The 15,006-nt window shown below is 40.0% G+C and overlaps 1 protein-coding gene across 1 annotated transcript in view; it reads left to right on the top strand.

Moving 5' to 3' along the window:
- TEK (TEK receptor tyrosine kinase) overlaps positions 1–11,718 on the top strand; it is a 42,830-nt gene extending 31,112 nt beyond the window's left edge. Inside the window, exons 11-23 of the mRNA XM_008495859.2 lie at positions 1,417–1,551; positions 2,247–2,540; positions 3,891–4,190; positions 4,657–4,814; positions 6,112–6,322; positions 7,219–7,329; positions 7,670–7,860; positions 8,237–8,350; positions 9,179–9,249; positions 9,833–9,873; positions 10,123–10,219; positions 10,677–10,776; positions 10,881–11,718. Coding sequence (XP_008494081.1) covers positions 1,417–1,551; positions 2,247–2,540; positions 3,891–4,190; positions 4,657–4,814; positions 6,112–6,322; positions 7,219–7,329; positions 7,670–7,860; positions 8,237–8,350; positions 9,179–9,249; positions 9,833–9,873; positions 10,123–10,219; positions 10,677–10,776; positions 10,881–10,955 — 1,898 coding nt within the window. The 3' untranslated portion in view covers positions 10,956–11,718. The remainder of the gene's footprint in view (positions 1–1,416; positions 1,552–2,246; positions 2,541–3,890; positions 4,191–4,656; positions 4,815–6,111; positions 6,323–7,218; positions 7,330–7,669; positions 7,861–8,236; positions 8,351–9,178; positions 9,250–9,832; positions 9,874–10,122; positions 10,220–10,676; positions 10,777–10,880) is intronic.
- Positions 11,719–15,006: the final 3,288 nt, after the last annotated feature.

Here is a 15,006-nt window from a genome sequence, read left to right as displayed (position 1 = left end):
TGTGGTTTATCTTGATTTCAGTAAAGCATTTGACACCGTCTCTCACAGCATCCTTGTAGATAAGTTGACCAAGTGTGGGTTTGGTGATCAGGTAGTGAGGTGGATCAGGAACTGGTTGAAAGGAAGGAGTCAGAGAGTTGTAGTCAATGGGGCAGAATCTGGTTGGAGGTGTGTGACTAGTGGAGTCCCTCAGGGGTCGGTACTGGGACCAGTGTTGTTCAATATCTTCATCAACGACTTGGATGAGGGTATAGAGTGTACCCTCAGCAAGTTTGCTGATGACACTAAGCTGGGAGGAGTGGCTGACACACCGGAAGGCCGTGCGGCCATTCAGAGAGACTTAGACAGGCTAGAGAGTTGGGCAGAGAGAAACATGATGAAGTTCAACAAGGGGAAGTGTAGAGTTTTGCATTTGGGGAAGAACAACACGATGTCCCAGTATAGGTTGGGGGCTGACCTGCTGGAGAGCAGTGTAGGTGAAAGAGACCTGGGGGTCCTGGTAGACAAGAGGATGACCATGAGCCAGCAATGTGCCCTTGTGGCCAAGAAGGCCAATGGCATCCTGGGGTGCATTAGGAAGGGTGTGGTTAGTAGGTCAAGAGAGGTTCTCCTCCCCCTCTATTCTGCATTGGTGAGGCCACACCTGGAGTATTGTGTCCAGTTCTGGGCCCCTCAGTTCAAGAAGGACAGGGAAGTGCTTGAAAGAGTCCAGCGCAGAGCTACGAAGATGATTAAGGGAGTGGAACATCTCCCTTATGAGGAAAGGCTGAGGGAGCTGGGTCTCTTTAGTTTGGAGAAAAGGAGACTGAGGGGTGACCTCATCAATGTTTTCAAATATGTAAGGAGCGAGTGTCAGGGAGATGGAGTTAGGCTTTTCTCAGTGATTACCAGTGATAGGACAAGGGGTAATGGGTGTAAATTGGAGCATAGGAGGTTCAAGTTGAATATTCGAAAAAATTTTTTTACTGTAAGGGTGACAGAGCCCTGGAACAGGCTGCCCAGGGAGGTTGTGGAGTCTCCTTCACTGGAGACATTCAAAACCCGCTTGGACACGTTCCTGCGCGATGTACTCTAGGTGGCCCTGCTCTGGCAGGGGGGGTTGGACTAGATGATCTTTCGAGGTCCCTTCCAACCCCTAGGATTCTATGATTCTATGATTCTATGATTCTAAGCATCCCATCTTGTTCTGTACTGAAGGAAGGGCACAAAGAAACATCCTTTGGGCTGGATTGGAGCTCAGCTTAAATATAAGTATTTTATACTTCTAAATAGTTTTTCTTAGGGAGTCAGGAATGAAAGAATAACCTGAGTATCTTACTTCCCATAATTAGTGTGGTTCAGGAATATTTTCCACACCTTTTCTTCTTTAACATATTCAGCATGGGCTATGGCTTTACTTTTTCCTTCCACTGTCAGTAAAAGGAACAACCAAAAGACTGGACAATCTGGAACCAAAAACAGAATATCAGTTCTGTGTTCAGCTAAGTCGGCAAGGGGAAGGTGGAGAAGGACATCCTGGACCACAGGCTAGCTTCACAACAGCCGCGCTTGGTAAGGCATCAGCTTGGCTTTTCTCAAAAGGGCCATTTGAGATGTTTTTCTCTGTGATCTTTTCCCTGATTTTTGCTAGAACACTTTCATTTGAAAAAAGGCAGCTGGAGATGAAAAGGATGTAAAACCTTTCAAAATCATCACAGGCAAGGAAACAAAAAAAGGAAAAGAAAGATCAGAAAAGGTCAGAGCTATTAATTCTTCCTTATTTAGAGATAGGGCATCAGGGAAAGGAAAATTTACACAATTTGTCTACCTATGCAATAGAGTTGGACATCAAAATTCCTTTCCATGGCAGCCCTTCCTCCTAACGCCAGGTCAGTTCTTCTTCTTAGTATTAAATCAGTTTAGTTTAAAAATAAAGTTGACTGAACAAGCATATAAGCTTTTAGTCCACTAAGGATACTGCCCAAACTAAATGCAGACATACAGAATAAACGAGGGTTGCATGAGGAAAAAAAGAGCTAAAAAACTGGCTTCTCACATCTAAGAAGTGCATTTGTAACACCATTGGGACTATCATCATCACTTAGGCTCACAGATAGTTGCTGCTAAATTGGGCTGTATGGTGGGGAGAATTACCCTTTGCCATACCAGCTTAGGGAAAGTGGTTAGGAATAATGGGTATCCCTATTTCAGCTTGCATACTAGACTTCAAATGTTGTTCCCTGTCTCACTGTCTTGGCTTTTCCAAGGTCTTCCTCCACCAGAAGGTCTCACTCTCTTTCCAAAAAGTATGACATCACTGAATTTATCATGGCATCCTTTAACACTGAGGACAGAAGATGATATTCGTGTTGAAGTGGAAAGGAAAAGCGTGAATGACAATGGTGATGAGAGCAGTGTTATTACTCAAGTGCCAGGAAATATGTCCACCCTGATTATTAAAGATCTTGAGCCTAGACAGCAATACATGTGCAGGGTACGAGTGAACACCAGGTCCCAAGGAGAATGGAGCAACTATCTCTATGCATGGACTTTCAGTGACAGTAAGTAGCTGAACCATATCCTTCAGTTTAATTCTGCCTCTTTCCACCAGTTATCAGCCTGATTGTCACTTATTGACTACATACATTAAGTGTAATCCTTTGTTCTGGTAACACTAATCTTGTGATAATAACTTTTGGGTTGTATTACTATTATTACAAAGATAGCTAAGTGTCCAAAGAAATTCTTAGGCCAGAAATTATCAGGAACTAATATTTTTAAAATTAAAACCCTAGGAATCCATGTCTTCATGTCACTGTAACTCGTGCTTCTGACACGTAGTTTTTTCCCCCCTCATAATGATAAACCCAGAAAGCTCCCTATACCAAGCTCTTGTTACTAAAAATGAAATCCCCACCTAGACCCTGCAATTCCCCCCTCATAATGGTAAGCCCAGAAAGTTCCCTATGCCAAGCTCTTGTTAATAATAAAGAAATCCCCACTTGGACCCTTCAATTCAGCTATATCTGTAGAGAAATAGGCAGTAGTTAAGGAAGGTGTAGAAGTTACAAATCAAGGCAAAACCTCTGTGAGCAAAGAGTATTAGTGTTACACTAGTGACCAGTGACTGCCCTACAATTCTGAGTGAGCAATGTGCTTTCATAATGTCACAACAAACATCCTATCTGAGTGAAATACCATCTGAACAGATAACCATCTGAATGGCTGATGAGTCCTCCTCCCCACACCACACACTGGAAAGCTGGGCATCTTCATCCTTACAGGTGACATAGGGAGGCCCCCACTGGGATCCTACATGTAGTAACAGAAGTGTCAATGACTGTCAAGGCACACTCCAGTTTCCTGAGCTCTGATGCTGAACTGCACTAAGGAGAACATAATAGTACTCTTTTCCAGGAGAAAGCACTTAGCTTAGTAGTCACAGGTATGTCCACAAGTCCAGCACTCATGCTGGCTGATTAAATTTGTGGAAATGTTGGTATTGATTTCCCTTCTTTTTAAAAGCCTGTATCCTGAGAGATAATTGCTACCTGCAGCCATAAATCTATTGGGAATTACCTGGGGATGATGATTCAGTATATAAGGAAACCAACCCTTTGTGCATTAATTTGAAAGCAAAAACATCCTTACAGACAATTCAGTGCATTGGTATCTTCATCCAAGGACAGGAGTCCTTGCCACTCCAACCTCTGCTGGAAGTAGAGAGTACTGCAATTTGAGTGTCACCAAGTTCCTGAAACTATTGCATTTGATTACCACAGCTTGTCAACAAAATCCTGCTTCTTTTTAGTACAGCAAAAGCACCAAGGAAAATGTTTGGCTCAGTGTGGGATGGAGAAAGAGGTGGATGTACACTCCAACACTTTGTGTGTGTTTGTGTTTGTTCTCAGGAATCCCTCCTGCACCATACAACATCAGGTTTTCTAACACCACTGACACATCCTCAGTTATATCATGGACAACTGCTGAGGGTCATTCCATCTCCTCCATCATCATCAGCTACAAAATTTATGGCAAGGCTGAGTACAACCACATCGATATTATCATAAAGAACACCAGCATTACTCAATACCATCTGAAGGGCCTTGAGCCAAATACTGTGTACCAGGTTCAGATTAATGCTCAGAACAATATTGGCTTGAGCAATCCAAACACATCGTTTGAACTGAAGACTCTTCCAGAAACTAAAGGTTGGTTATTCCAGCATGCTGGATTTGCACAGAACAGGGCTGGTGACATAAACTGGTTGCCTAAGGCAAAGTCATAATATTATTTTGCAATATTGTTTTTCTTTCACTCTTAATTTTGACACACAACACAGCATCACCAAAATTTGATTATCAGTTCACTGCATGGCATTAGCAAAGTGGCAACATACAACATTTGTGTGAACTCACTAGAAAGCGGTCAACAGCTTGTAAATTAAAGGACTATTAAATAATAGGACTATTAGATCACTAAATATGACCCCAATTCTGCTCTGCCTGAATTCAGCCAGACCTGCAGGAGCATCAAACATCTGTGACATTTTATGAAAACAAAGGGATGATTTTACATTTTTATAGTTTACAAGCAGTATTTAGCTATGTATTGTTCATAACTATTTCAGAATTAGCTGAGAAATAGTGATGAGCTCTTCATGTGCTTCCTTAACAGCTCCACATGAATCAAAAGGAGGAAGAATGCTGCTTATTGCTATACTTGGCTCTGCAGGGATGACCTGTGTAACAATTCTCCTGGCCTTTCTCATCATGCTGCAGTTAAAGAGAGCCAACTTCCAGCGCCGAATGGCTCAGGCTTTCCAAAATGTGGTGGTGGGTTTCCAGCTTTCCTGTGTCAGTGTGATAATAAATTCTGGGTCCATCTTTTCCTGTTTTCTCCAATTCCTATTCCTGAGCTTTTCTAAATACTGTCTCCTCATGTGCAGTTAGTACTGCTGTAAAGCTCCTCTGCTAGTGATTCCAGAGCTAAATCAATTACAGTTATACGCTATGAGATAGAAAACCTGATTTGAAAAAAGTTCCATATCATTAATCCTTCTCCCTTTTCTGCTTTGTTACATCCATGTATGACAGCTACCAAGCCAGATGGAATGGAGAAGGCTCTGTCTCAATGTTCCCTCTTAATGAAGTTGTGCCTGATTTTGAAAACTACAATATTATTTCATGTTGGTTTTGAGCATCAGCAAAAAGCATTGTGGCTTTTCAACTTGGGGACAGTATGCCAGGGATCAGTCACCAACACCATATTTCTGTCCATGAGGAAATTGCTTAAGTCCATAACACCAGAGAGATGTCTTTTTATCTACACACATCCATATTTGTATCTTGCTGTGGTCTTTATCACTCTGTTTTCCAGTGCTGTTGTCTTGCTTCAGAGGTGAACCTGAAGCTGGTCCAAATTGCTCTTCCATATCAATCTGCATAGGCTGTGCCATTAGCAGGGTATCAGAGGGCTCATCCAAAGAAATAATCGGTCACCAGACCATATAGAATAGCTCTTGCTCCTTGTCCTGAAATCATTCCCACAGAAGTGTTTCATGGGAATGAGTAACTGAAGTACCAAGGTCTCCTAAAGTATGGAGAGAGTCTGTTTCCTCTTTGCTTCCTCACTTCTGTCCTCAGTCTTCTGACTGCACCAATTGACACATTAGTCAAACTTAATATGAGAAAAATCACAAACCCTACACTTAAAAATGGATCTGTTTTACCAAATAATTTTGTCCATCTCCTTCACCTTCAAGATGATTATGAAACAGTTCAGGATGCCTGGCTCTACAAAGGTACTTATGCATGAATTCAGAGCCTGCTTAGTTTTGTGGATCTCATCAGAAGTGCATGATGCAATTAGTGTCTAAAATAGGTGTAACTGTCTAGTGTACTTACTCTTACATAACCAGGAGATGGATCAGGCTCTCTGTAGATGTCCACAGAGGTGTAATTATCCTATGTAGGTGTAATTCTCTACTGTACTCACTCTTGGATAAGAAAGAGATACATCAGGCTGTATGTCTGTGCATGAGAGAATATACATATATTCAGGAGTATAATCAAAGCATTGCTCAGTAAAGTAAAAAAATCAGTTAATGTCATTTCCTTAACTCTGTTACAGAGAGAAGAACCAGCCGTACAGTTCAACTCAGGTACTCTCACTCTGAGCAGGAAAGCAAAAAACAGCCCAGATCCCACCATTTATCCAGTTCTTGAGTGGAATGACATAAAATTTCAAGATGTGATTGGGGAAGGGAACTTCGGGCAAGTCCTGAAAGCACGCATTAAGAAAGATGGCTTGCGCATGGATGCAGCAATCAAAAGGATGAAAGGTAGCAAAGATCAGAGACTCTGAGACTAAAGATTTCTATTGGATGGTTGTTCGAAGCATTTCATTGTCATTAGAAATGCTTAGTATCCCTCTTTTAAATTTAGAGGAAATATTCACAGCTGCTAGTGAAATTGTATCAAGTGTCACTAGACCAAGGGTTGTGTCCCAGCAAAGACTGCACTTCTGCATGATGAAGTTGGTTTATACTTCTCTCTAATTGATAATATCATTAACTATTATATATTTTTCAATTCACAGGTCAGCATGAATTTAATGTCTAAGATCACCTGCAAAGTGGGAAACTTTAAAAGATGTCTTTTAAAGATAGAGTAGCACAGAGCTAGCCTTGGGGCACAGCATTTGCTCATTTAGAGACAAGTGTTTCTATGTATCTCTATGTATAAATACTATGAGGATCACTCACTTTCTTTGTACTTGTTGGGCCTGACTGCCAGATTTCAGAGAAAACTACAATACAAACAAGAGTGCCGGAATTTTCTTACAATTCACCAGATCATTATCTAGGCAACATGGGAAATAGTTAAAAAAGACCCGTGGTCTGCATGCAGGCAAAAATAACCAACAGCACACAGAAAGATTTTTAGGCAGCTCATTTTCACATGGTCTGCTACAACATTTTACACCTTCAATAAGGGAAGTAATGTGGTATACTAAGATGCTTTCTTTCTCTGCAGATGGTTACTACAGACATTAAGTTCTCTCTTTTTTTTCTTCAATTGAAAAGTCCTACTTTTTCCAGTAAATATCAATTAGAGTTTTTCTGTTTGGGGTGAAGAAGTAGTGCCCCAGGCAGACCAGGGTCCTCATAATGAAAAAAAATATGGTCATACATTCGGTTCAAAAGAAAATATAAATGCATGATTTTTTTATTTTTAGAGTATGCCTCAAAAGATGATCACAGAGACTTTGCTGGAGAACTCGAAGTTCTTTGTAAACTGGGTCATCATCCAAATATCATAAATCTTTTGGGAGCATGTGAACATCGGGGTAAGACACTTTTGAATGTGTGCTTCAAAAATGAATTAAAAAAACACCTCACCACAGTACAGCCCATAGAGACCCTTGAAATTGTAGCTTATAAGCAGGTCTTTCTGCAACGTTTGTTAGAAGGACATGTAAACTTGTCTTTAAATCTACAAACCCACATTAATCCTTCAGAAATGATGTTCATCAGTGGTTCTAAATTCTCCTCTGCACGTAGGAATTGTGCTGTTTGATATTTTCCCTGCCAGTATGTTTCATGGTTACTTCTTTTGTTTCAGTGTCCCAATACTACTACTGACCATCTTTTACTTTGTGATATTCTCACTGTCTGATGTTTCATTAGGATATCTTTATCTTGCTATTGAGTATGCCCCCCATGGAAATTTACTGGACTTCCTTCGGAAAAGCAGAGTGCTGGAGACAGACCCAGCATTTGCTATTGCAAACAGTACTGCATCTACACTTTCCTCTCAGCAACTTCTACATTTTGCAGCAGATGTTGCTAGAGGGATGGACTACCTGAGCCAGAAGCAGGTCAGTCTTCAACTCTCTACACAATAACAGCACAGCAATTAATTTTTGTGGGACCATGACTTTTAATGAAATCAAAGCAATGTTTTAATTTTAGCTTCTATAGCACCAACTGGATCAGTTTTATTTTGTTGTGTTCACATAGCCCAATCAAATACTATGGACATGGGGAATAATGGCAGAGATATTAAAACTTACAGTGTGGTAACTAACTCCTCAGATAAAGTTTTAAATGCTCTTGACAATGACATACCAAGGCACTTATTATGGGTTTTGTTCTTATTCTTCATGTTTGAAATTTTCAATATAGCACTGCAATAATACATGTAAAGCTCATAGACAGTGTAGTGATTTTTTTTTTTTAACTTTTGAATTTCAGTTTATTCACCGAGATTTGGCAGCAAGGAACATCTTGGTTGGAGAAAATTATGTTGCAAAAATAGCTGATTTTGGTTTATCAAGAGGTCAAGAAGTTTACGTCAAGAAGACAATGGTAAGAATTAAACAGATACAATCTGTTTTTCTCACTTTTTGTTTTCTTATTTAGTTGCATTTTCACATGAACAAAAATGCGTAATCATGGGTAATAAGGAACAGCATATTTAAATGCTATATATTAACATGTATCAGTATATTAGCATTTTACCTGTAAATCAGTTCTATACCACATTTATAATATAATATACAATTATACTTATATAATATGTATTATATTTATATGGGTATGGTTTGTAGTAAAATAACCAATTATGCAGCGAGTTATGAGATTCAATAAAATGTATCATGAAAAAAATATGAAGAGGCTATGTGCATATCCCATGTGGAATTGTACAGCAACAAAAGAAGTATTTTTGTATGAGAATTTTTCTAGTTAAGGGAAGCTAATCTAATTCTACTAATCCATCCAAAGTTAACAGGATAGTCACTACAGGTATGTCAAGATCTGAGAGCTGGAAAGCCAGGAGTCCAGAGCTAATGCTTTGGAAGATCTGAAAGGAAAATGTGCAATAAGCATCATGCAGTTATATACCACTTATAACACTGGGTGATGAAGAGACCAGAGTAGGCTAAGGCACCATAAGATATCACTCAGGAATTATTTCCATTTCCTCTTCATGGTCCTTTTTTTTGTTAGCTTTAGACTGAACTGTCCCTTTGGGAAGTAAATTCACAACTGAAAGAAATGTTTATTTACTTGACAAAGCTTACTTGCACAGAGTCAGTTTTCATTAAGGTAACACACAGAATAACTGTTGGGGTACAAATTTCAATGTTTCTATTCCAACCATCACCAAATAATCTTCCATCAAATAATTTCCAGGGACGGCTTCCAGTACGATGGATGGCAATTGAGTCTTTGAATTACAGTGTTTACACCACAAACAGTGATGTGTAAGTATGTTTTTCAAGTAGTCTTTCTTTGATAAAGAAATATTTTTCAATACCAAGGAAAAGTTTGACAGTCAGAATGAGACATCCACTCTTAACTCAAAGCACTCAGTAATTGCATCACCAGGAATAAGCAATCGAAGCAAAAATACAAACCACAGCAAAAAAGTTTTTATTTCATCATCAATGTCTGAACAAGTCCTCTGTTCATGCCCTAGTTGGATTTGGGCCACTACTTGAGCTACATTTCTCAATTGAAATTAGAAGCCTGATGAGTCTTTGGGAGACCCAGAAAGACTCAGTATTTTAGTCAGGAAAGTGGAAGTTATATTTGGCAAAGCAATTTTGTATTAGCCCTATTTTCTGAGAGCTCACAGTCCAGTAAAATACTCTACTTGATGGACTCACAGTGAATTATTTTTCCTAAGATACCATTCCTGCTTTCTGATTTTATAAACACTGTAGTTATACAAAAATTAAATCACATTTCTCTGTGCTCTCTGAATACTGGCAAAACTATCTACCATTTTAAAATATGAAATCTTGTTGCATTAATGTTGTGCTGCATAATATCTTTCTGTTCCAGATGGTCATACGGTGTCCTATTATGGGAAATTGTTAGCTTAGGTAAGTATATGAATTTTGAACTGCACAAATCAAAAACTGCACGTATACTCGTTTTTATTTTCTCTTCATTACTATGCATTAAACAGTATGGAAATACCAACAGGAAAAATGTAGCTGCAAAATATTCTGTAATGTAAACTGATTTACCTGTTACTGAGTCAATCATTCTTTTTCAATTCTGCTATGAAAGTAAACTTCCTTTTACTAAAAACATGACATGTCAATGACATTGGTTAAACTCTGCCTTAGGTGGAACACCATATTGTGGAATGACATGTGCAGAACTCTATGAAAAACTGCCTCAAGGGTACAGACTGGAAAAGCCTCTCAACTGTGATGATGAAGTGTAAGTAACCACCTCAGCAAACAAAACTGAGCAGAACAACACATCTGCTATTGAGAATATATGACGTCGAGAAGAAATTATTGAAACAAACATTTTTTCAGGAAAACATAGAAACTGCATTTAAAACAAACAACCATTTTTAAAAGGGTGCATGATTGAAAATAATTACTTAGGTCCTTTTGTATCCAGCATATGACTTGCCATGAACACTTTCCTGGCTCCTGCCAGATACCCTAGTCTTTGCACAGCATGGCTGGTCTTTAGCTCAAAGGTAACTTTTTGACTATTCCAGAGAAAAGAAAATTATGTTCAGGCAGCAACCAGATGTGGAAATGTAACTTCAGCAATTTATTGACACATTTTCCTTTAAAAAATGGAATGTACATGACCTCCCAATGAATTTGTAGCTTTATTCTACATATTTAAACTATCAGACGCTGATGTTTGATTTTTAAAGGTACGACCTTATGAGACAGTGCTGGAGAGAGAAGCCATATGAAAGACCATCATTTGCTCAGATACTGGTGTCACTGAATAGGATGTTAGAAGAAAGGAAGGTAAGAATGAATCCCTAGAAAATAATTAGGCCATGAATAATTTCAGTGTGGATTCTTGAAGTAATCACCTTGTGTCACACTCTTCCTGTTTACTCCCTTCCCAGACCTACGTGAACACTACCCTATATGAGAAGTTTACTTACGCAGGCATTGATTGCTCCGCTGAAGAAGCTGCTTAAGACAGGAGAAATCTTTAATCAACGAGGATGTATTGATGAAAAACAAAACTCAGTCTCCTGAAGCCCAAAATGTGATGTGCTGTGTAGAACTGTGTATAGCTCTAACTGTATATAATACAGTAATACTGTTTTACTACAGATACGTATGTGTATCTCACACAGTAACCTTTGCTTCCACAGGATGTAGAAGTGTATATACTGTTCAGAGTAGAAATTGACTGAAGTCATAAAATAAGCTGTTTCATATGCAGGGTTTTCTTTTTTTCTAGTTGTGCAGATACAGTATATACATATATATTGTAATCCATTAGGTATTGCAATCTTAGATATTTTTTACACTTTCCAAGAGCTAATAATGGCAAAGTGGGTATCTCCTAGCAGTATTCCATAGAAATTTCATTGTGATTAAAAAAAAACAAACCTAACTTCAATCTGACAATGGAAGCTGCAAGCAGATGTCAATCCACTATGTTCACAAAAGATGTTTTCTAAGTAAGACTCTGATTTGAATGCAAAGCTAACTAGTAGAAATAATCTGTTCAAAAATTCTACTGATTCCTGTAAGATATAAGCATGTTACTGCTCTTCCATTGTCCAGTTTTACAGTCGGTGTTTTCCTGTATGCAAAATATGCATATATTTTGAAGTGTGTAATGCTATTGGAGGCAGCCATACAACAATGGCAATCCTATGCTTTACCATATGGGGATTAAGGATTACTACATACTGTAAAACACATTTTTACAATTAGCCTGGATGTACATGAGGCTTATTAAATTTGTATTTCATTTAATAATTTCATTGAATAATTGTAAATTACTACCTACTATATACAAGCAAGGCTTACTTACTTTTGCTTCTTTCATCCCTTATGCAGTACCTAGTGTGATATAGCCTCTTAAAAATACTGTACTGAAATGCTTCAAAATTATATTTGGCCTGACAGGAAGATCTTCTAGTACCTAGTTTACACAAATGGAGGCAGAATTGGCCTGAGCCTCTGGTATCAAGTCAATCATGTGGGATCCTTATTCAAACTTCATACTAGCTAACATCATGCTTTGCACATATGTCTCTTTCATCCCCCTGCCTCACCAGCTCATAACTGATCATCAAACTACACTGACTTTCTAGCTGGCTGGACCATGTCACCCTCCAAGACCTGGAGGAAGATGTTAGAGAGACAAAGAGAAGAAGGTGTGTGTGGGGGGGTATTTGGTTGGTTCCAAAGCTGAGGTATCACAGCAGAGTATAGAGTAACATTACTGGCATACACCAGGCTGTCTCAAATAGATGAAGCACCAAGGGCCTTATTAAAAGGGAGTAAGTCAACAGGCAAGGATGCTGAAACACTTGTGTGTCCTTGAGACAGGTAAAACTTACACTGTAAATACAGCTGCTACCTCTGAGTTTATAGAGTACACAGATTCACTGGGACAAGGAACAATTCCAAAATGAAAAAGAGAAACAAATTCTACTGTATTTTTCATAAGGGACTACTTGGCTGGGCACCATTGAAGTAGGGGCATTGCATTTTTGCAGTCCAATTAGGTTGCTACAGGTCAGTGAGGTGAACAAGAATGGACCTTCATGGATGCTTTCTAGGCTACCAGGCAAAGCCAGCTGATGGTTTCTGCTGAAACTGCTCCATGTCCTGTTGAGAATTTCTTCATGGGTCCAAACCATCTCATCATCTCATACCTCTCTAACAAACAAACACAACTGACTATCCTATTACTTGATGTAAACCCATTCTTCTGTGGCAAAAATTTTACTTGGACCGCTATACCACCTAAAGAAAGAATCAGAGTAATCAAACTAGTAAGTTTGACAACACTCTGCATTTTAAGTTTGACAACACTCTGTATTTTAAGTGCCCAAGTCTCACTGTAAATTTAGCTGAAGGTTGTTTAAGTATTCTTGTAAATATTTTTCATAATTTTATTTAACATTGTAGCATGCATTAACTTTCTAATCTGCTGCAGTGAAATTTTTTTTTTTAATTGCCATTTTTCTAAAATCACACAGAATCACAGAATTGTCACAGTTGGAAAAGACCTCTAAGATCACAACATCCAACTTTCAACATTCCCCCTCTCCCCAAATAAAATATACCAATATCTGTATCATCCACTAGAGCATGTCCTGAAATGCCTCATCTACAAGGTTTTCAAATATTTCCAGGTATGGTGATTCTGCCACCTCCCTGGGAAGCCCATTCAAACACCTAACTACTCTCTCCTACCTAGTCTAAACCTCCCCTGATGTAACTTCAGGCCATTTCCTCTGGTACTATCATTATTCACTTGGGAGAAGAGGCAGCACCCACCTCACTACAAACTCCCTTCAGGTAGTTGTAGGGAACAATAAGGTCTCCTCTCAGTTTTCTCTTCTCCAAACTAAACATTCCCAATTCCCTCAACCTCTCCTTATAGGATTTGTTTTCCATATCCTTCACCAGCTTGTGGAAGGGCTTGGTTGCCCTTCTCTGAACTTGCTTCAGCAAGTCCTTCTTGTCCTTCTTGAAGTGAGAGGCTCAGAACTGAACAAAGCACTCAAGGTGTGGTCTCACCACTGCTGAATACAGGACCATGGTCAATTCAGCCTCTCCTGCTGGCCACACTGTTCCTGATACAAGCCAGGATGCTGTTGGCCTTCCTGGCCACCTGGGCATGCTGCTGGCTCATAACTAGCAAGGTATTGACCAGCACCCCCTTGGTCCTTTTCTGCCTGGCAGTGGTCCAGCCACGCCTCCCCACATCTGTAGCATTGCATGGGGTTGTTGTGATCACGGTACAGGACCCATCACTTGGCCTTGCTAAACCTCATTTTATTGACCTTAGCCCACTGATCCATCCTTTCCAGGTCTCTTTGCAGAGTCTTCCTACCCTCTAGCAGATCAACATCCCACCCAACATGGTTTGTCTGCAAACTTACAAAGGAAGCCCTGAACTCCTTCATCCAGATCATTAATGAAGATATTTAACATGACCAGCCCTAAAACTAAGCCCTGGGGAACACCACTGGTGACTGCCCACCACCTGGACTTAACTTGCTTGCCTACAACACTCTGGGCCCAGCCATGTAGCTAGTTTCTAATCCAGTGTGTGTGTCTATGCCATGAGAAACCAACTTTTCTGGAGAATGCTGTGGGAGATGGTCTCAAAGGCTTTACTAAAGCTGAGGTAGATAATGACCACAGCTTTCCCTTCATCCACTAGGCAGCTCACCTGGTCATAAAACGAGACCAGGCTGGTCAGGCAGGACCTGCCTTTTCTGAACCCATGCTGGCTGGGCCTGATCCCTTGGCTGTCCCGCATTTGCCACATAAGTGCACTCAAGATGAACCTCTCCATAATTTTTACATGCACTGAGACGAGGCTGACAGGCCTGTAGTTCCTTGGATCCTCCTTCTGGCCCTTCCTGTAGATGGGCATCCTACTGAGGAGCCTCCAGTCATCTGGTAGCTCCTGGGCTAAGCCAGACTGCTGCTAGAAGATGGAGAGAGGCTTGGTGAGCTCCTCTGCCAGCTGCCTCAAGACTCTCGCATGGATCCTGTCCAGCCCCATGGACCTATGTGTGTCCAGGTGGTGTAGCAGGTCATTAATTGCTTTCTCCTGTATTATCGGGGGCTTGTTCTGCTCTCCATCCTTATCTTCCAGCTCAGGTGGATGAATACCCTGGGGGTGGCTAGTCTGACTAATGAAGACAGAGGCAAAGGCAGCTTTAAGTGTGTCAGCCTTTTAATCGTCCTTGGTTGCGATGTTTCCCTCACATTCAATAAGGGAAGGAGATTCTCCCTGGCTATCTTTTCGTTATTGATGTATTTGTAGAAAAAAATTTTGTAGTCCTTTATGGCAGCAGCCAGATTGATCTCCAGCTAGACTTTTGTCTTCCTAATTTTTCTTGTACATGACCTAACTAGATCCTGGTACTCACCCTGAGATGCCTGCCCCTTCTTCCAGAGGAGGTAAACTTCTTTTTTTTCCTAAGTCTTAGTAAAAGTTCCCTGTTAAGGCAGGCTGGTTGTCTTCGCTGCCATATTGTCTTA

This window comes from Calypte anna, chromosome Z (assembly GCF_003957555.1).
Source record: "Calypte anna isolate BGI_N300 chromosome Z, bCalAnn1_v1.p, whole genome shotgun sequence".
Lineage (NCBI taxonomy): Eukaryota > Metazoa > Chordata > Aves > Apodiformes > Trochilidae > Calypte > Calypte anna.
Note: the sequence above shows the minus strand (reverse complement) of the source record. Positions and strands in the feature narration are given on the sequence as shown.